The sequence below is a fragment of the Hoplias malabaricus genome, chromosome 15 (assembly GCF_029633855.1).
Source record: "Hoplias malabaricus isolate fHopMal1 chromosome 15, fHopMal1.hap1, whole genome shotgun sequence".
NCBI classification, from domain to species: Eukaryota; Metazoa; Chordata; class Actinopteri; order Characiformes; family Erythrinidae; genus Hoplias; species Hoplias malabaricus.
The window spans coordinates 2,040,299-2,061,811 of NC_089814.1; the positions used below are offsets into that span (position 1 = coordinate 2,040,299).

At 44.2% G+C, this 21,513-nt stretch overlaps 3 protein-coding genes across 7 annotated transcripts in view; 1 reads left to right on the top strand and 2 right to left on the bottom strand.

Annotated features, from left to right (window-relative positions):
* Positions 1 to 4,296: 4,296 nt before the first annotated feature.
* LOC136668895 (microfibrillar-associated protein 3-like) lies at positions 4,297 to 10,224 on the bottom strand. Of its 2 annotated transcripts, none has more exons than XM_066646641.1 (5): positions 10,172 to 10,224; positions 7,131 to 7,275; positions 6,382 to 6,544; positions 5,090 to 5,454; positions 4,297 to 4,679 (listed from the first exon to the last, which is right to left on the bottom strand). In XM_066646641.1, the coding sequence occupies exons 2-5, from the start codon at positions 7,191 to 7,193 to the stop codon at positions 4,416 to 4,418; spliced, it is 855 nt and encodes a 284-aa protein (XP_066502738.1). In that variant the 5' UTR covers positions 7,194 to 7,275; positions 10,172 to 10,224; the 3' UTR covers positions 4,297 to 4,415. The 2 variants fall into 2 exon arrangements, with proteins under 2 accessions (XP_066502738.1, XP_066502736.1); XM_066646639.1 differs by lacking the exon at positions 10,172 to 10,224 and adding an exon at positions 8,621 to 8,967.
* A 227-nt stretch (positions 10,225 to 10,451) lies between these two features.
* LOC136668680 (reticulon-3-B-like) lies at positions 10,452 to 13,834 on the top strand. The gene is made up of 7 exons (XM_066646349.1): positions 10,452 to 10,527; positions 11,594 to 11,804; positions 11,984 to 12,122; positions 12,427 to 12,496; positions 12,584 to 12,630; positions 12,713 to 12,771; positions 13,792 to 13,834. Exons 1-7 carry the CDS (start codon positions 10,452 to 10,454, stop codon positions 13,832 to 13,834), a joined length of 645 nt encoding a protein of 214 aa, XP_066502446.1.
* A 2,410-nt stretch (positions 13,835 to 16,244) lies between these two features.
* The window catches only part of zgc:56585 (uncharacterized protein LOC393297 homolog), a 28,088-nt gene continuing 22,819 nt past the window's right edge, over positions 16,245 to 21,513 (bottom strand). For all 4 annotated transcript variants that reach the window (XM_066645861.1, XM_066645862.1, XM_066645864.1 and 1 more), the window contains 2 exons: positions 20,362 to 20,525; positions 16,245 to 16,535 (listed from right to left, as the gene is read on the bottom strand). In XM_066645861.1, coding sequence (XP_066501958.1) covers positions 16,397 to 16,535; positions 20,362 to 20,525 — 303 coding nt within the window. In that variant the 3' untranslated portion in view covers positions 16,245 to 16,396. The remainder of the gene's footprint in view (positions 16,536 to 20,361; positions 20,526 to 21,513) is intronic.

Consider the following 21,513-nt stretch of genomic DNA (forward strand, 5'->3'; position numbering starts at 1 on the left):
AGCTGAGAGAGAGGACAGTGAGGGGACAGTGGAGCTGAGAGAGGGGACAGTGAGGGGACAGTGGAGCTGAGAGAGGGGACAGTGAGGAGACAGTGGAGCTGAGAGAGGGGACAGTGAGGAGACAGTGGAGCTGAGAGAGGGGACAGTGAGGGACAGTGGAGCTGAGAGAGAGGACAGTGAGGGGACAGTGGAGCTGAGAGAGAGGACAGTGAGGGACAGTGGAGCTGAGAGAGGGGACAGAGAGGGGACAGTGGAGCCGAGAGAGGGGACAGAGAGTGGACAGTGGAGCCGAGAGAGGGGACAGTGGAGGTGAGAGAGGGGACAGTGAGAGGACAGTGGAGCTGAGAGAGTGGACAGTGAGGGGACAGTGGAGCTGAGAGAGGGGACAGTGGAGCTGAGAGAGGATTACAGTGAGGGGACAGTGGAGCCGAGAGAGGGGACAGTGAGGGGACAGTGGAGCCGAGAGAGGGGACAGTGAGGGGACAGTGGAGCCGAGAGAGGGGACAGTGAGGGGACAGTGGAGCCGAGAGAGGGGACAGTGAGGGGACAGTGGAGCCGAGAGAGGGGTCAGAGAGGGGACAGTGGAGCCGAGAGAGGGGACAGTGAGGGGACAGTGGAGCTGAGAGAGGGGACCGAGAGGGGACAGTGGAGCTGAGAGAGGATTACAGTGAGGGGACAGTGGAGCCGAGAGAGGGGACAGTGAGGGGACAGTGGAGCCGAGAGAGGGGACAGTGAGGGGACAGTGGAGCCGAGAGAGGGGACAGTGAGGGGACAGTGGAGCCGAGAGAGGGGACAGTGAGGGGACAGTGGAGCCGAGAGAGGGGTCAGAGAGGGGACAGTGGAGCCGAGAGAGGGGACAGTGAGGGGACAGTGGAGCCGAGAGAGGGGTCAGAGAGGGGACAGTGGAGCCGAGAGAGGGGACAGTGAGGGGACAGTGGAGCCGAGAGAGGGGACAGTGAGGGGACAGTGGAGCCGAGAGAGGGGTCAGAGAGGGGACAGTGGAGCCGAGAGAGGGGTCAGAGAGGGGACAGTGGAGCCGAGAGAGGGGACAGTGAGGGGACAGTGGAGCTGAGAGAGGGGACCGAGAGGGGACAGTGGAGCCGAGAGAGGGGACAGTGAGGGGACAGTGGAGCTGAGAGAGGGGACAGAGAGGGGACAGTGGAGCTGAGAGAGGGGACAGGTAGGTGGTTGTAATGTAATGGCTGGTGTGTGTGAGAGAGATGGTGGGTCAGATATTAGTTGTATTTCTGAACTGAGACAGAGTTGAACAAAGAACAAAGATTAATGACTCACCTGTGAACAAAGTACACCTGGCTACCTTTAACACACCTGTCACACATCCTATTTACCTTCACAGTTACACCCTGACGCACATACACATACCACTGACACACACACACACAAACACAGACATAGATACATACACAAACCGCCTCCCCCCCAATGTAATCATCTCACATCAGCACCTGCCATCAACCCTCACAGCAGTGTTCCAGAGTCAGGACTGTTCTGTGTATTTATAAAAATAAAAACTTTAATTTTGAAATGTCTTTAATATTAGTTTGTGTGGAGCACCGCTGCCTCCCAGCGGCCACAGCGCGGTACTGCAGCTCACCGAGGAGAATAACGCCGTCATTTCTTTTTACAAACAGCACAAATTTACCTTGTTTTTGAAGCGATGCTGAGAGCGAGGGTTTGTTCCAAAAAGGAGGATTCACAGCACTTCCTCTGACGGAATAAGACTACAGTCTGTTTCCAGAAAAGTCCCTGGTCTGTGGGGATTCTCCTGAAATCTTATTTAGCGACAAATCCCAAAGAACAGATTTCCAGTGTTGTCTCGGAATAATTCTAGTTTTTTATCTAAAAATGACCACATTTAGTGGATGACTGGGTTTGTTTTCAGAGCCTTTGTCAGTCACAGGACATTAAGGTGCTTTTCCACTGTCCGGCTCCTAGGCAACATCAACAACCGCAAAATCCTCTTCACCGTGGTCCACACACTCATTAACTCACACACACCAATGGCCCCTGAATTAGTAACAACTGGGAGATGTAATGTATTCCCGCCTTGCGCCCAATGATTCCAGGTAGGCTCTGGACCCACTGCGACCCTGAATTGGATAAGGGTTACAGATAATGAATGAATGAATGAATGAATTCAGAGTGATTAGTGCATCTACATCCAACAATGAGTCTGTACCCTCTCCATCACCTCATAAAGACTCTTTAGTTAGTGTTCACTACTGTAAACAGTGACATTTTAATTGACACAGTCAATCATTTCAAACACTCCACCTGCAGTCTCCACACACTACCAACCAAACTTATACAGAGTGTGTTTCACACTGTGGCACCAGACCTACTCCACATTGTTAACACCTCGGCGGTCTTTCTGAGCTCACTAAAGACTGCAGCTGTAAATCCTCTTCTAAAAAAGGAAAACGTAGAATCATCTCTGATAAATAACTACAGACCAATTTCTAATTGACCGTTCATTGGCAAAATCATTGAGAAAATAGTTTTCAGTCAAATCACTAGTTACTTGTCCATACACAGCAGCCTAGACATATTCCAGTCTGGGTTCAGGTCTAATCACAGCACTGAGACCGCTCTAATCAAGGTCATTAATGACATTTGCTTAAATTCAGAGGATGGAAAAGTATCTCTTCTATTACTTTTTGACCTTAGTGCTGCCTTTGATACCACTGACCATAAGATTCTTGGGTTGGACTCTCAGGAACAGCCCTAAAGTGGTTCAGTTCATACCTGGAAGGCAGGAACTACTTTCTATTTATGGAAATAGAAAATTATATGTTAAAGAACACGCCAGTGACCCGTGGAGTCCCCCAGGGTTCTATTCTTTGTCCACTACTATTTAATATGTTCATGCTTCCTCTTGGCCAGATTCTACAGGACTATGGGCTGTTCCTATCACAGCTGTGCAGATGATACTCAGATTTACATAGTGCTGTCCCCAAACGACTCTGGTCTTGACTCATTGTGTAAGTGCCTTGAACACATCACTAATTGGACGGGACACAATTTTCTGCAGCTGAATAAAGATAAAACTGAGATTATATTATTTGGGAACAGCAGTGAGACACAGATTGGCTGCGTATCTGGACTCGAGGGCCTTCAAATCTAAAGAACTGACTCACAACCTTGGTGTATTAATGGACTCAGATCAGTTTTAGTCTCATATTAAAGCAATTACTAGATCAGAATTTTACCATCTTAAGAACATCAGTAAGATCAGAGATTTTCTGACGAAACCATTAGAAGAGCCCCGACCTTAGACTCTTTTAAATCAACACTGAAACGTTCCTGTTTGATTATGTTTCTAATGAAGATTTCTTTTTGATTTAATTATTAAATCAGGCTCTGTCTGTGACAACACAAACAACAACCCCATAACAACAACACCATAACAACACAAACAACAACCCCATAACAACACAAACAACAACACCATAACAACACAAACAACAACCCTATAACAACACAAACAACAACAACAAACAACAACACCATAACAACAATAAACAACAACAACAAACAACACAAACAACAACCCCATAACAACACAAACAACAACCCCATAACACCACAAACAACAACCCCATAACACCACAAACAACAACCCCATAACACCACAAACAACAACCCCATAACAACAACACCATAACAACACAAACAACAACCCCATAACACCACAAACAACAACCCCATAACAACACAAACAACAACAACAAACAACAACCCCATAACAACAACAAACAACAACACCATAACAACAACAAACAACAACACCATAACAACAACACCATAACAACACAAACAACAACCCCATAACAACAACAAACAACAACACCATAACAACAACAAACAACAACACCATAACAACAACAAACAACAACCCCATAACAACAACACCATAACAACACAAACAACAACCCCATAACAACACAAACAACAACCCCATAACACCACAAACAACAACCCCATAACAACACAAACAACAACAACAAACAACAACACCATAACAACAACAAACAACAACACCATAACAACAACAAACAACAACACCATAACAACAAGCAACACAAACATCAAAACCATAACAACAACAAACAACAACACCATAACAACAACAAGGAACACAAACATCAAAACAATAACAACAACAAACAACATAAACAACAACACCATGACAACAACAAACAACACAAACATCAAAACCATAACAACAACACCATACTAACAACAAACAACATAAACACTGGTTAATTAGTTCTGGTTTATTGGACTTAGTAGCAAACTTTGTTTATTATTTTCACATTGTTTCTATAAAGTGCAGCTCCATCCAGGCCACTAGATGTCAGTATTTTGACTGATTGCTCCTTTAAGACTAATCTTTACAGCATTGGTTCATTTGCTTCACTATCTTCGTTATTTTCACTTCTAGTCTGTGCTGGGGTGTGGACAGAAACTTTAATGTCCATTTCAGCCAAACAGAGTGATGGGTTTTCCTCAATGGCCGCTGGACCCCTGGTCTCTGCCAACCCTTCTGGACCCTCACCACCCAGCGTCCTGCAGTTTAGGATCAGAGGGGGCAGCGGGATGCTGCGCGCCAGTTCCTCCATGTGCCTCGCGAACTCCATCGTCTTAAACTGAGTCACCTGCAAAAACACAAGGTTTAGTGAGGGATGATGATTTGTCGGCTGGAGTTGAGGGACAATGATTGGTCAGGGTTTTAGTGAGGGATGATGATTGGTCGGGGTTTAGTGAGGGATGATGATTGGTCGGGGTTTATTGAGGGATGATGATTGGTCAAGGGTTTAGTGAGGGATGATGATTGGTCGGGGGTTTAGTGAGGGATGATGATTGGTCGGGGGTTTAGTGAGGGATGATGGTTGGTCGGGGGTTTAGTGAGGGATGATGATTGGTCGGGGGTTTAGTGAGGGATGATGATTGGTCTGGGGTTTAGTGAGGGATGATGATTGGTCAGGGGTTTAGTGAGGGATGATGATTGGTCAGGGGTTTAGTGAGGGATGATGATTGGTCGGATGTTCTGTGTTATCTCTCTGACCTTGGCGAACTCCGCGGTTTTGGTGGAGGTGATTATTGGGATGCGTTTGGCAACCTCCAGGGCCTTCTGCAGTTTCTCGGGCCCCTCCTCGGTGAAGAACGCGTCCAGGGCCTGCTGGGTTTTGCGCAGGTGTGAACTGACAAGGCAGAGTCGTGTGGAGTTCAGGACCATGGTGATGGAGAAGGACACCAGGCAGATGACCACGAAATACAGCCCCAGTCCACTGTGAGTGTATCTCACCCTCAGAGTCACAGTGAAGTTCTGGACACCGGACGAGGTCCAAGACACACAGGTGTACCTCCCTCGATCTTCAAACCCCACCGAGCTGATGTTCAGTCCGTCCCTCTCCACTGTCCACAGGCTCCCTGCGCAGGACACACAGAGAATGGTCAGTTCGCCGGGATTACAATTCACCACAGGTGACGCTATCAGCACAGCACTGACAACATCCTGCTGCTGAAACACTGTCACCACCCAAAAATCCATCTGTCTCACTGTCTATATCTGTCTCTTTATTATCTGTCTGTCTGTCTCTCTGCTATTTATGTCTGTCTCTCTAGTATGTGTCTGTCTGTCTGCTATTTATGTCTGTCTCCATATTATCTGACTGTCTGCCTCTCAATATATCTGTATTTCTGTCTGTCAGTCTGTCTGTTGTTTATCTGTCTGTCTGTTTGTGTATGTCTCTTGGTCTGTCACTCACTCACTCACTCATCATTCACTGTTAGGAAATGTTCCACAAGGCGGCGCTATTGTGTTTTTCATCATTGACATAATTGTTGAAGTTTACTCTTGTGCCTTTTTTTCTGTGCTTCTTATTTTTAATAATCCTTTATTTTTATTTGTAATGATCCGTTGTGTTTTGTGTTTTATATTTGTTTAATTTTCTGTTGATGGTTTTCTACAAGATTCACTAAAATGCAAATAAATCTCTACAACGTTACATGCTACAAGCAAAGCATCTGAGGAGCTTCTGTTTTTTTTAACACGTTATAATATGTTTTATAGTGGACTCACTCTCAGTGTAATGTCATTTCATTCCTACCCTTCTACAGAAGTTGCATAGTGCAGTTTCTGCAGTGCTGTGCCTGGAATAGCAACGACAGAGGCTCTGTTCTCACTTACACAGCTCTGTGGAGCATCACAATGACTTTGAAGCTGTTGTTTTAACATAAAAATATTACCTAGTGTTACTTTAAAATTTAGTGAGAAGTGACGGTCAATGAAATAGAAACCAAATTGTCACAAGAGTGAAACCAGAGGAGAACCGCGGTATGGACTAGATATGAGACCTGGGTGTTCTCTGTGTAGAACGTTCTCTCCTCGGGAGTTGAACCACTGACAGTGATCAGGAACTCCAGAGACATTACAGTGAATAAACACACTGCTGCCCTCCAGAACCGTGACATCTCCGTCCAGAACACTGTTCCTCCTCTCAGACGCTTCACTGTACACCTGCACAGGACACAACAGAGCAACACATCAAACAGACATCAAACACATTCACTGCAACAACAAACACTACAGAAACACATCAAACAGACATCAAACACTTTCATTACAACAAACACTACAATTACACTACAATAACACCCCAGAAACCTTCACTACAATAACAAACAATACAGTAACACATCAAACAGAAATCAAACACCTTCACTACAACAACAAACAAAACAGTAACACATCATACAGACATCAAACACCTTCACTGCAACATCAAACACTACAGCAACACACCAAGAAGCCAGCAAACACCTTCACTATAACAACAAACAAAACAATAACACATCAAACAGACATCAAATACCTTCACTGCAACAACAAACGCTACAGTAACTCATCAAACATAAACATTTGCATCAGCTCACATTCCTTTGGAGATACCAGTGTTAGTTTCGACAGAGAAGGAATTCAAAACTGATTGACATCTTGTCAGAAGTTCATCTTTTGAAGATAAAAAGTAAATGCTAATAATGAATAAGTATAACTGTAGTAAATACAGAGTAAATTGTCTTTTTGTCCTTCTCTCTTGCCATACCTGAGGGAGGGTGTTGACAGGGAGGATGACAGACCAGATTTGGAGAACAATGATCCAGAACATTGTGGAGAACCATAAAGAACTGCGTGTCCACTCTCTGTAGTCACTCAGAGAACAGCATCATCTGTTTAGCTCCTGCGCAAACCTGAACACCACAGAGATATATAATTTATACATCAACACTGAGAGCAGAGTAATCACAGGAAACAGTGGACTAACACTGTACACAACAAACACTCAACACTGTATACAATAAACACTAAACACTGTACACAATACACACTCAACACTGTACACAATAAACACAACACAACAAGCACTAAACAATGTACACTATAAACACTAAACACTGTACACAACAAACACTCAACACTGTACACAATAAACACAACACAACAAGCACTAAACAATGTACACTATAAACACTAAATGCTGTACACAACAAACACTAAACGCTCTACACAAAAAACACTCAACATTGTACACAATACACACTCAACACTGTACACAACCAACACTAAACACTGTACACAACAAACACTAAACACTGTACACAACAAACACAAAACACTGTACAAAACAAACACTCAACACTGTACACAATACACACTCAATATTGTACACAACCAACACTAAACACTGCACACAACAAACACTCAACACTGTACACAATATACACTAAACACTGTACATAATACACATTCAACACTGTATAAAATAAACACTAATCACTGTACACACTAAACACTGCACACAACAAACACTCAACACTGTATACAATAAACACTAAACACTGTACACAATACACACTAAACACTGTACACAATATACACTAAACACTGTACACAATACACACTCAACACTGTACACAATATATACTAAACACTGTACACAACAAACACTCAACACTGCATACAATAAACACTAAACAGTGTACACAATAAACACTAAACACTGTACACAACAAACAATAAACACTACACAACAAGCATTAAACAATGTACACTATAAACACTAAACAGTGTAAACAACAAACACTAAACGCTGTACACAACAAACACTAAACACTGTACACAATACACACTCAACACTGTACACAACCAACACTAAACACTGTACACAACAAACAATAAACATTGTACACAACAAATACTCAACACTGTACACAATAAACACCCAACACTGTACACAATACACACTCAACACTGTACACAAAAAACATTCAACACTGTACACAACAAACACTAAACACTGCACAATAATCACTCAACACTGTACACAACAAACAATAAACACTACACAACAAGCACTCAACATTGTAAATGATTAAAACTCAACACAGTACACAACAAACACAGCACTATACACAATAAACACAGAGCACTGTAAACAACAAACACTCAACATTGTAAACATTTTAAAATCCCTTTAAACATAGCAAAGACTCTGAGGGTGAATTAAAAGCATTTATCTTCAGAATAAGCACAGACCTTCACACGGAGTATATCTCACACAGAGTTTCCTGGTTTAAGAAACCTGTTCCTGTCAGACCTGCTCAACACCGGCACTCTCACAGGCCACGCCCACCTGCTCCAGGACACACCTTCACTCTCACAGGCCACACCCACATGCTCCAGGACACACCTGCACTCTCACAGGACATGCCCCCTATGTTGTACTTGTTGATATAGTCTGTGGATTATTTTGGGGTCAAACATGAATGTGACTGTAGGACCACCCACATGTGAGATCAGGGTGGGGCGATTTCTCACTCAACAATGTACACTATAAACACTCAACACTGTACACAACTAACACTAAACACTGTACACAATAAACACTCAACATTGTACATAATACACACTCAACACTGTACACAACAAACACTCAACACTGTACACAATATACACTAAACACTGTACACAATACACACTAAACACTGCACACAACAAACTCTCAACACTGTACACAATACACACTCAACACTGTATACAACAAACACTCAACACTGTACACAATATACACTAAACACTGTACACAATACACACTAAACACTGCACACAACAAACACTCAACACTGTACACAATACACACTCAACACTGTACACAATACACACTAAATACTGCACACAACAAACACTCAACACTGTATACAATAAACACTAAACACTGTACACAATACACACTCAACACTGTACACAATATACACTAAACACTGTACACAACAAACACTCAACACTGTAAACAATAAACACTGTACACAATATACACTAAACACTGTACACAATACACACTAAACACTGCACACAACAAACACTCAACACTGTACACAATACACACTCAACACTGTACACAATACACACTAAATACTGCACACAACAAACACTCAACACTGTATACAATAAACACTAAACACTGTACACAATACACACTCAACACTGTACACAATATACACTAAACACTGTACACAACAAACACTCAACACTGTAAACAATAAACACTAAACACTGTACACAACAAACAATAAACACTGCACAACAAGCACTAAACAATGTACACTATAAACACAAAACACTGTACACAACAAATACTAAAAGCTGTACACAACAAACACTAAACACTGTACACAATAAACACTCAACACTGTACACAATGCACACTCAACACTGTACATAACAAACACTAAACACTGCACAATAATCACTCAACACTGTACACAACAAACACTAAACACTGTACACAACAAACAATAAACACTAAACAACAAGCACTAAACAATGTACAATATAAACACTAAATGCTGTACAAAACAAACACTAAACACTGTACACAATAAACACTAAACAGTGTACAAAACACACTCAACATTGTAAATGATTAAAACCCAACACAGTACACAACAGACACAGCACTGTACACAATAAACACAGAGCACTGTAAACAACAAACACTCAACATTGTAAACATTTTAAAATCCCTTTAAACTTAGCAAAGACTCTGAGGGTGAATTAAAAGCATCTATCTTCAGAATAAACACAGACCTTCACCCAGAGAATATCTCACACAGAGTTTCCTGGTTCAAGAAACCAGTTCCTGTCAGACCTGCTCAACACCGGCACTCTCACAGGCTACGCCCACCTGCTCCAGGACACACCTGCACTCTCACAGGACATGCCCCCCATGTTGTACTTGTTGATACAGTCTGTGGATTATTGTGGGGTCAAACATGACTGTAAGACCACCCACATGTGAGATCAGGGTGAGGGGATTTCTCAGTTTAGGCACACACACACACACACACACTCAGCTGAGTCTGCAGAAATGGAGGAACAGAACAACACTGGACCGACCCCTGAGCTGAACTCCATCAGTGCCCCCCACAGCTCCACTCTCTCAGGTCAGTCCTGAACCAGCCAGGCTTCAGCGTGGACTCACTTTTATTCACAATTCCACCTTAAATGCTGCTGTATTTAGGTTCAAGCATCTTAGTTTCTTATTTGTATATTCTGTTCCACATTAAAAGCATGGTAATCAAGATCAAGCTGGCTTTATATTTTCTCCACTTTAATTCCATTGTTGTTTTTCCATTCCACCTTAAATGCTGTAGAAGTGTTTCAGTGCAGTCAGTGTAGCGTTAGGAAACTGACCCAGGTCTGCACCTCAGCAGCTGATTGATTAACTCTGTCATTTATTTATTAATGGATTAGTTTGAGTTATTGATTGTTTTATTGATTTATCATGTTATTGATTTATAGGGGACTTTTGATTTAGTGTGTTACTGAGTTATAGATTCAATTAAATTGTTATTTATGTGTCAATTAAATTGTTATTTAAGTCTTTAAGATGGTATTCGGTTGTATTTTGTAAGTTTTAATGTGGTACTCTGTGTTATGCTGTGAGTTGTTAAGGAGTTTAATCTTCTGCACATGATCCATGCAATCCACATGCTTAACTCCCCTCTAATCTCCACCTTCACACACTCCACCTCCATACACTCCATCTCCACCTTCACACACTCCACCTCCATACACTCCATCTCCACCTTCACACACTCCACCTCCATACACTCCATCTCCACCTTCACACACTCCACCTCCATACACTCCATCTCCACCTTCACACACTCCACCTCCATACACTCCATCTCCAAACACTCCATCTCCATCTCCACACACTCCACCTCCATACACTCCACATCCACATGCTCCATCTCCATCTCCACACACTCGACCTCCATACACTCCACCTCCATACACTCCATCTCCATCTCCACACACTCCACTTCCACACACTCCACCTCCACACACTCCACTTCCACACACTCCACCTCCACTCACTAGAGTAAGAAGTTTACATTTAACAACAACAGCTCCCTCGCTCTCTCACTCCCCCCTCCTCTCCCGGTCTCACTCTCTCTCTTCACCCTCTTTCTCTCTCTCTCTCTCTCTCTCTCTTTCTTTCAGTGCTGAAGGATCTGCTGTGCTGGAGAGATGTGAGGAGGTCAGTGTTGGTGTTCTGCGGTTCTCTGTGGGTTCTCCTGGTACTGGCATGGTTCAGTGTAATCACTGTGGTGTCCTACGTTCTCCTGGCGCTGCTGTGTTTCACTATAACATTCAGAGTTTATAAATCTGTCCTCCAGGCCCTCAGTAAGACCCCCAACGGACACCCCTTCAGGTAAACGCTCCACTGCTGTGAGGGTCTGATGGAACTCAGCCTTCAGACAATCATCAAAGACCAGGAACAAAAACACCACAGACACACACACACACACACACACACACACACACACACACACACACAGATATATGTGGGTTGATTGTACATATATATATTGTGTGTGTGTGTGTTATTAGGTTTCTCCTGGAGAAGGACATCAGTATCAGTCCTGAAGTTGCTCACAGACACACCGACCTGATTCTGCAGAACCTTAACTGGGTCCTGCTCCAGACCAGGCGCCTCCTACTGGTGGAGGACATCATTGACTCTCTGAAGGTCTAATAATAATAATAATAATAATAATAATAATAATAATAATAAAATAATAAAAATAATGAAACATCTGTTCCGCTGACCTCTGGTGGTCTGGAGGAGTCTGAGATTCGGCATTTAACCCAGTGTAAACATGACCCTCTCTGTGGAGCGTAACGCTGCGACTGGAACAAAACCTAATCATTTATAAATGTTACTATTTGTTTAATTAAAAAAACCCAGCAGGGAGATCAGTCCGGTAAATTAAAGTTACATTAAAACTGTGTGGGACAAAGACTGACTGCACTGTTAACCCTGTGTTTTCCAGCTGGCCGGACTGATGTGGTGCCTGACGTACGTGGGGGCGCTGTTCAATGCGGTCACCCTCTTAATTCTGGGTAATAATTTATACACAGTGTTTGACAGAGGGACGACAAACACCTGAGAGTAAAAATAAGCTGATTCTGGATGTTGGTGTTTTTCAGCCGATGTGGTGTTCTTCTGCACGCCTCTGGTTTATAAGAAGTACAAGGTAGCGCTGTGTGTAATGTTAAAGGCCCAGGCCATCTCTGTTTAGTGCTGTTTTCAGACGCTGACGACTGTTTGTTGTTCAGACGCAGATCAATCGCTGTGTGGAGCAAGTGAGGAAAAACCTGGAGGAGAAACTGGAGAAGTACGGCCAGTCTTTCAGTATCACACCTCGGACGCACAGACTGTGAGGTTACCACACCGCTAATAATATATTAACCACGATAATAACACTTTTTCCCCTTGAGTTGCTATTGTATTTTAAGTTGTTGTTTTGTGAATTGGTTACTTAGTTATCCCAGGTAACTGCTGTGTTATGTCAAGTGGTTACTATGGTATTTCTTGTGGTTGCTAGGGTATATCAGATATTTGATATTGTATCCCAGGTGGTTGCTATCACATTTTTGGTTAGTTCAATTATTGTTTCACTTATATAGTGCCTTTCAAGAAACCCAAGGATGCTTTAAAATCAACATGCAACACTTGCTCAGATGCCATTCCATTCAACATTCAATCCACACACACACTGGCATCAGCCAAACACACACAGCATCCTCTCGACCAGGAATGACCGTCCACCTGGAGGACTGCCGGGCACTTGGGCTTCACCCAGGACAGAGCGCCAATCCATATCTGGGCACACATTCACATTCACTCACACATACACACATTCATTCACATTCACATACGCACTCATTCACACACACCTGGACAGTTATTAGAGAAGCCAATTCACCTCACCTTTTTGTGGGAGGAAACCAGCCACCCTGGACGAATCCCAGTGCTGGGAGGCGAACGTGCTAACCACCAAGACATTGTGCTGCCCAGGTAGTTGCTACGGTATATCTGGTTGTTGGTAAGTTATCCCATGTAGTTAATATGGTATATCAAGTAGGTGATATGGTGATATTTCAGGCTGTTGCTATGGTATTTCAGGTGGTTGCTAATGTAACCCAAGTCGTTGCTATGGCATTTCAGGTAGCTGCCATTGTATTTTAGTTGGTTGCTATGGTATCCCAACTAGTTGCTATGTTTTGTCAATGGTTGATATGGTATATATGATAGTTGTTAATGTACCCCAAGTAGTTACTATGGTATATATGGTAGTTGTGGATGAACTGAAGAAGAGTTGCTTTAATCTTCTGTTCTTTTTCATGTTTCTCAGAGTTCAAGAGAAATTCCCTGGAGCAGTGAAGAGAATGGACTGATCTTGCTCAGACTCACCCTGTCACTCACATGCTGCCCCTGACACTCAACCTGTCACACACACGCTCACCCTGTCACTCACCCAGTCACACACATGCTCACCCTGTCACACACGCTCAGCCTGTCACTCACCCAGTCACACACATGCTCACCCTGTCACTCACCCAGTCACACACATGCTCACCCTGTCACTCACCCAGTCACACACATGCTCACCCTGTCACTCACCCAGTCACACACATGCTCACCCTGTCACTCACCCAGTCACACACATGCTCACCCTGTCACTCACCCAGTCACATACGCTCACCCTGTCACTCACCCAGTCACACACCCAGTCACATACGCTCACCCTGTCACTCACCCAGTCACATACGCTCACCCTGTCACTCACCCAGTCACACACCCAGTCACATACGCTCACTCTGTCACTCACCCAGTCACACACATGCTCACCCTGTCACTCACCCAGTCACACACATGCTCACCCTGTCACTCACCCAGTCACATATGCTCACCCTGTCACTCACCCAGTCACACATCCAGTCACACACATGCTCACCCTGTCACTCACCCAGTCACATACGCTCACCCTGTCACTCACCCAGTCACACACATGCTTACCCTGTCACTCACCCAGTCACACACATGCTCACCCTGTCACTCAACCCGTCACACACACGCTCACCCTGTCACTCACCCAGTCACACACATGCTGCCCCTGTCACTCACCCAGTCACACACACTCACCCTGTCACTCACCCAGTCACACATGCTCACCCTGTCACTCTCCCAGTCACACACGCTCACCGTCACTCACATGCTCACCCTGTCACTCACCCAGTCACACACATGCTGCCCCTGACACTCAACCCGTCACTCACATGCTCACCCAGTCACACACATTCTCACTGTCACACACACGCTCACCCTGTCACCGCAGACACAGAGAGAACACACCACACTCCTCACAGACAGTCACCAAGAGGAAACCCACGCAGACACAGGGAGAACACACCACACTCCTCACAGACAGTCACCCGGAGGAAACCCATGCAGACACAGAGAGAATACACCACACTCCTCACAGACAGTCACCCGGAGGAAACCCACGCAGACACAGGGAGAACACACCACACTCCTCACAGACAGTCACCAGGAGGAAACCCATGCAGACACAGAGAGAATACACCACACTCCTCACAGACAGTCACCAGGAGGAAACCCATGCAGACACAGAGAGAATACACCACACTCCTCACAGACAGTCACCCGGAGGAAACCCACGCAGACACAGGGAGAACACACCACACTCCTCACAGACAGTCACCCGGAGGAAACCCATGCAGACACAGGGAGAACACACCACACTCCTCACAGACAGTCACCCGGAGGAAACCCACGCAGACACAGGGAGAACACACCACACTCCTCACAGACAGTCACCCGGAGGAAACCCATGCAGACACAGGGAGAACACACCACACTCCTCACAGACAGTCACCCGGAGGAAACCCACGCAGACACAGGGAGAACACACCACACTCCTCACAGACAGTCACCCGGAGGAAACCCATGCAGACACAGGGAGAACACACCACACTCCTCACAGACAGTCACCCGGAGGAAACCCACGCAGAGACAGGGAGAACACACCACACTCCTCACAGACAGTCACCCGGAGGAAACCCACACAGACACAGAGAGAACACACCACACTTCTCACAGACAGTCACCCGGAGGAAACCCACGCAGACACAGGGAGAACACACCACACTCCTCACAGACAGTCACCCGGAGGAAACCCACGCAGACACAGGGAGAACACACCACACTCCTCACAGACAGTCACCCCAGAAGAAACCCACGCAGACATAGAGAGAACACACCACACTCCTCACAGACAATCACCCGGAGGAAACCCACGCAGACACAGAGAGAACACACCACACTCCTCACAGACAGTGATCCGAAGAGAGGAACCCACTCAGGACCCAAGCCCCTGCAGCTGTGTGTGGGGGGTGCCCCCTGCTGTTGATTTTCACTTATTTCAGTAATCCAGTAGTTTAGTAATGATTGGGTTATCCCTCACTTTAGTGCACTGTTCCTCTACTAACGTCAGTGTGTTAGTGTAGAACTGGCAGAACGTTGTTTCAGATTGTTCTAGATAAACTTAAAGTTAACCCCTAAAACTCCTCTCTGTCAGTGTTACAGATGTAGAATTATTTCCAAAATAAAAGTCTCCTAAAACATTAAGTGTCTTAGATATAATTCTTCAGCTTCATTACACTCCGATCTATGAATAAACAATTAGTCTCCGCCTTTCACTGGCAGCTAAAAACTCCGCCCCCAAGTTGACAGGATTGGTTCCTTAGGTTTAATTAAGCCCAGTCTATCACAGAACACTGAGGTTATACTTTTATTGTTTAAAACATTACTTTATTTTATATTGACATTTCACAGATTAAGAGTGAAAACAGCAACAGTGTCATAAGAGGTTTGTCATGAGAGTGATCACAGTGTGAATGAGTGAGACAGTGATTCGAGTGAGGAAGTGATCTGAGTTATAGTGTGACAGGAGTCTTGATGTGGTCTTTGGGGAAAGAGATGAGAGCAGCTTCTTCGCTTTTGATCATCAAACACTCTCCATTCAGACTCTCGTCCTTCACCAGCAGCAGAAGCCCTTTCACCACCTCCTCCACCCTGTTTACAAACAAACAAACAAACAAACGATCAACAGAAACCCTTTCAACACCTCCTCCTCCACCCTGTTTACAAACAAACAAACAAACAAACGATCAACAGAAACCCTTTCAACACCTCCTCCTCCACCCTGTTTACAAACAAACAAACAAACAAACAAACGATCAACAGAAACCCTTTCACCTCCTCCTCCACCCTGTTTACAAACAAACAAACAAACAAACAAACAAACGATCAACAGAAACCCTTTCACCTCCTCCTCCACCCTGTTTACAAACAAACAAACAAACAAACAAACAAACGATCAACAGAAACCCTTTCAACACCTCCTCCTCCACCCTGTTTACAAACAAACAAACAAACAAATGATCAACAGAAACCCTTTCACCTCCTCCTCCACGCTGTTTACAAACAAACAAACAAACGATCAACAGAAACCCTTTCACCTCCTCCTCCACCCTGTTTACAAACAAACAAACAAACAAACGATCAACAGAAACCCTTTCACCTCCTCCTCCACCCTGTTTACAAACAAACAAACAATCAACAGAAACCCTTTCACCACCTCCTCCTCCACCCTGTTTACAAACAAACAAACAAACAAACAAACAATCAACAGAAACCCTTTCACTACCTCCTCCACCCTGTTTACAAACAAACAAACAAACAAACAATCAACAGAAACCCTTTCACTACCTCCTCCACCCTGTTTACAAACAAACAATCAGCAGAAACCCTTTCACCTCTCCTCATCCACCCTGTTTACAAACAAACAAACAATCAACAGAAACCCATTCACCACCTCCTCCACCCTGTTTACAAACAAACAAACAAACAATCAACAGAAACCCTTTCACTACCTCCTCCACCCTGTTTACAAACAAACAAACAAACAAACAATCAACAGAAACCCTTTCACTACCTCCTCCACCCTGTTTACAAACAAACAATCAGCAGAAACCCTTTCACCTCTCCTCATCCACCCTGTTTACAAACAAACAAACAATCAACAGAAACCCATTCACCTCCTCCTCCACCCTGTTTACAAACAAACAAACAAACAAACAATCAACAGAAACCCTTTCACTACCTCCTCCACCCTGTTTACAAACAAACAATCAGCAGAAACCCTTTCACCTCTCCTCATCCACCCTGTTTACAAACAAACAAACAATCAACAGAAACCCATTCACCACCTCCTCCACCCTGTTTACAAACAAACAAACAAAAAATCAACAGAAACCCTTTCACCACCTCCTCCACCCTGTTTACAAACAAACAAATAATCAACAGAAACCCTTTCACCTCCTCCTCCACCCTGTTTACAAACAAACAAACAATCAACAGAAACCCTTTCACCTCTCCTCATCCACCCTGTTTACAAACAATCAACAGAAACCCATTCACCACCTCCTCCACCCTGTTTACAAACAAACGATCAACAGAAACCCTTTCACCTCCTCCTCCACCCTGTTTACAAACAAACAAACAAACAAATGATCAACAGAAACCCTTTCACCTCCTCCTCCACCCTGTTTACAAACAAACAAACAAACAAATGATCAACAGAAACCCTTTCACCTCCTCTTCCACCCTGTTTACAAACAAACAAACAAACAAACGATCAACAGAAACCCTTTCACCTCCTCCTCCACCCTGTTTACAAACAAACAAACAATCAACAGAAACCCTTTCACCACCTCCTCCTCCACCCTGTTTACAAACAAACAAACAAACAAACAATCAACAGAAACCCTTTCACTACCTCCTCCACCCTGTTTACAAACAAACAATCAGCAGAAACCCTTTCACCTCTCCTCATCCACCCTGTTTATAAACAAACAAACAATCAACAGAAACCCATTCACCACCTCCTCCACCCTGTTTACAAACAAACTAACAATCAACAGAAACCCTTTCACCACCTCCTCCACCCTGTTTACAAACAAACAATCAACAGAAACCCTTTCACCTCTCTTCCTCCACCCTGTTTACAAACAAACAAACAAAAAATCAACAGAAACCCTTTCACCACCTCCTCCACCCTGTTTACAAACAAACAAACAATCAACAGAAACCCTTTCACCTCCTCCTCCACCCTGTTTACAAACAAACAAACAATCAACAGAAACCCATTCACCACCTCCTCCACCCTGTTTACAAACAAACAAACAAAAAATCAACAGAAACCCTTTCACCACCTCCTCCACCCTGTTTACAAACAAACAAACAATCAACAGAAACCCTTTCACCTCCTCCTCCACCCTGTTTACAAACAAACAAACAATCAACAGAAACCCTTTCACCTCTCCTCATCCACCCTGTTTACAAACAATCAACAGAAACCCATTCACCACCTCCTCCACCCTGTTTACAAACAAACAATCAACAGAAACCCTTTCACCACCTCCTCCACCCTGTTTACAAACAAACAATCAACAGAAACGCTTTCACCTCTCTTCCTCCACCCTGTTTACAAACAAACAAATAAACAATCAACAGAAACCCTTTCACCACCTCCTCCACCCTGTTTACATACAAACAAACAATCAACAGAAACCCTTTCACCTCCCCCTCCACCCTGTTTACAAACAAACAATCAGCAGAAACCCTTTCACCCCCTCCTCCTCCACCCTGTTTACAAACAAACAAACAATCAACAGAAACCCTTTCACCTCTCCTCATCCACCCTGTTTACAAACAAACAAACAAACAATCAACAGAAACCCATTCACCACCTCCTCCTCCACCCTGTTTACAAACAAACAATCAACAGAAACCCTTTCACCTCCTCCTCCACCCTGTTTACAAACAAACAAACAAACAATCAACAGAAACCCTTTCACCTCCTCCTCCACCCTGTTTACAAACAAACAAACAATCAACAGAAACCCTTTCACTACCTCCTCCACCCTGTTTACAAACAAACAAACAAACGATCAACAGAAACCCTTTCACCTCCTCCTCCTCCACCCTGTTTACAAACAAACAAACAAACAAACAAATGATCAACAGAAACCCTTTCACCTCCTCCTCCTCCAACCTGTTTACAAACAAACAAACAATCAACAGAAACCCATTCACCACCTCCTCCACCCTGTTTACAAACAAACAAACAATCAACAGAAACCCTTTCACCACCTCCTCCACCCTGTTTACAAACAAACGATCAACAGAAACCCTTTCACCTCCTCCTCCACCCTGTTTACAAACAAACAATCAACAGAAACCCTTTCACCTCCTCCTCCTCCACCCTGTTTACAAACAAACAATCAACAGAAACCTTTTCACCTCCTCCACCTCCACCCTGTTTACAAACAAACAATCAACAGAAACCCCCTTTCACCTCCTCCTCCTCCACCCTGTTTACAAACAAACAATCAACAGAAACCCTTTCACCTCTCTTCCTCCACCCTGTTTACAAACAAACAAACAAACAAACAATCAACAGAAACCCTTTCACCACCTCCTCCACCCTGTTTACAAACAAACAAACAATCAACAGAAACCAAAATGTTTGACATTTGTACACCTGTTTGTTGCTATAAAATCCATGGTGGTTTGTAGGTTGTTGTCAGGTGGTTACTAGGGTATCTGTAGTGGTTGCTAAACAGATATCTATGGTAATTCCATTGCTGTTGATTTATTGGTTGCTAGGGGGTCCCAAATTGTTGTTAGGAAGTTAATGTGGCATCCATGGTGGTTGCTAGAGTATTGTCGAGGGAACACTATGAAGTGGTTGCTATGACTGAAGAGTAAAATTCTCATCTGCATGATAAATTAAAATAATAATAAAAAATAAATAAATAAAGGAGGGTGAACTTACTCCAGAGTGGGGAATTTGGCCATGATCGCTTCAGTGGTGCTCCTCAGACCGTAGAACTGTCCGGTTATTTCGGTCGATTTGAACGAGTCGAGGAGTGGCGTCTGAACAAAGCTGGGACACAGCGCGTTAATACGGACTCCGTAATCAACTAAAGCTGAGGCTCCCTGGAAACAAACACATCCAGTGGGTTAATAACGCAGTGGTTTTGTGACTGAAACAGACACTAGGTGGAACTAAAGGGCACTTGCTTTGCTCAGGATAAGCTATTCTCAGGTGGTTGCTGAGGTTATACATTTGTTGTGGTAATTCATGTGTTTCCTAAATCATTGCCACATGGTTGCTGTGGTGGTCCAGGTGGTTGCTAGGAGTTTGAAAAAGTGTTGTTTGACAGTTGCTATAAATCCCTGATGAGTTTTAAGATGTTATTAAGTGATTGTTAAGGTGGTTGCGAAAGAGCAGCTAGGTAATTGCTAAGGTGTCACTGGGAAATACCGCCTTGTTGCTAAGGTGTCGCCAGGTAGCAGATAGAGCGGATACTTTAATGTTTATAGGTGGTGAGTACTAATACATTAATACATGGCTGCTAGAGTACAAACACACAGAGACACTAGGTGATGCTGTAGAGCACGTTCCTCTTGTATGTTCATTCATTCATTCATTATCTGTAACCGCTTATCCAGCTCAGGGTCGCGGTGGGGCCAGAGCCTACCTGGAATCACTGGGCGCAAGGCGGGAACACACCCCTGGGGCTGGGGGCTCCAGTCCAACACAGACACACACACACATTCACAGACTCACACCTACGGACACTTTTGAGTCGCCAATCCACCTATCAACGTGTGTTTTTGGACTGTGGGAGGAAACCGAAGCACCCAGAGGAAACCCACACAGGGAGAACACACCACACTCCTCACAGACAGTCACCCGGAGAAAACCCACACAGACACAGGGAGAACACACCACACTCCTCACAGACAGTCACCCGGAGGAAACCCACACAGACACAGGGAGAACACACCACACTCCTCACAGACAGTCACCCGGAGGAAACCCACACAGACACAGGGAGAACACACCACACTCCTCACAGACAGTCACCAGGAGGAAACCCAAGCGGACACAGGGAGAACACACCACACTCCTCACAGACAG

Bases quoted from the DNA above. Each gene is read 5' to 3' on its own strand.
- LOC136668895 (XM_066646641.1), bottom strand. From the start codon at position 7,193: ATGTTCTGGATCATTGTTCTCCAAATCTGGTCTGTCATCCTCCCTGTC. The intron at 6,545-7,130 runs GTATGGCAAGAG...TGTCCTGTGCAG, and splicing joins CTGTCAACACCCTCCCTCAG to GTGTACAGTGAAGCGTCTGA. The intron at 5,455-6,381 runs GTCTCATATCTA...TGTCCTGCGCAG, and splicing joins TCTACACAGAGAACACCCAG to GGAGCCTGTGGACAGTGGAG.
- LOC136668680 (XM_066646349.1), top strand. From the start codon at position 10,452: ATGGAGGAACAGAACAACACTGGACCGACCCCTGAGCTGAACTCCATC. The intron at 10,528-11,593 runs GTCAGTCCTGAA...TCTTTCTTTCAG, and splicing joins CCACAGCTCCACTCTCTCAG to TGCTGAAGGATCTGCTGTGC. The intron at 12,123-12,426 runs GTCTAATAATAA...TGTGTTTTCCAG, and splicing joins ACATCATTGACTCTCTGAAG to CTGGCCGGACTGATGTGGTG.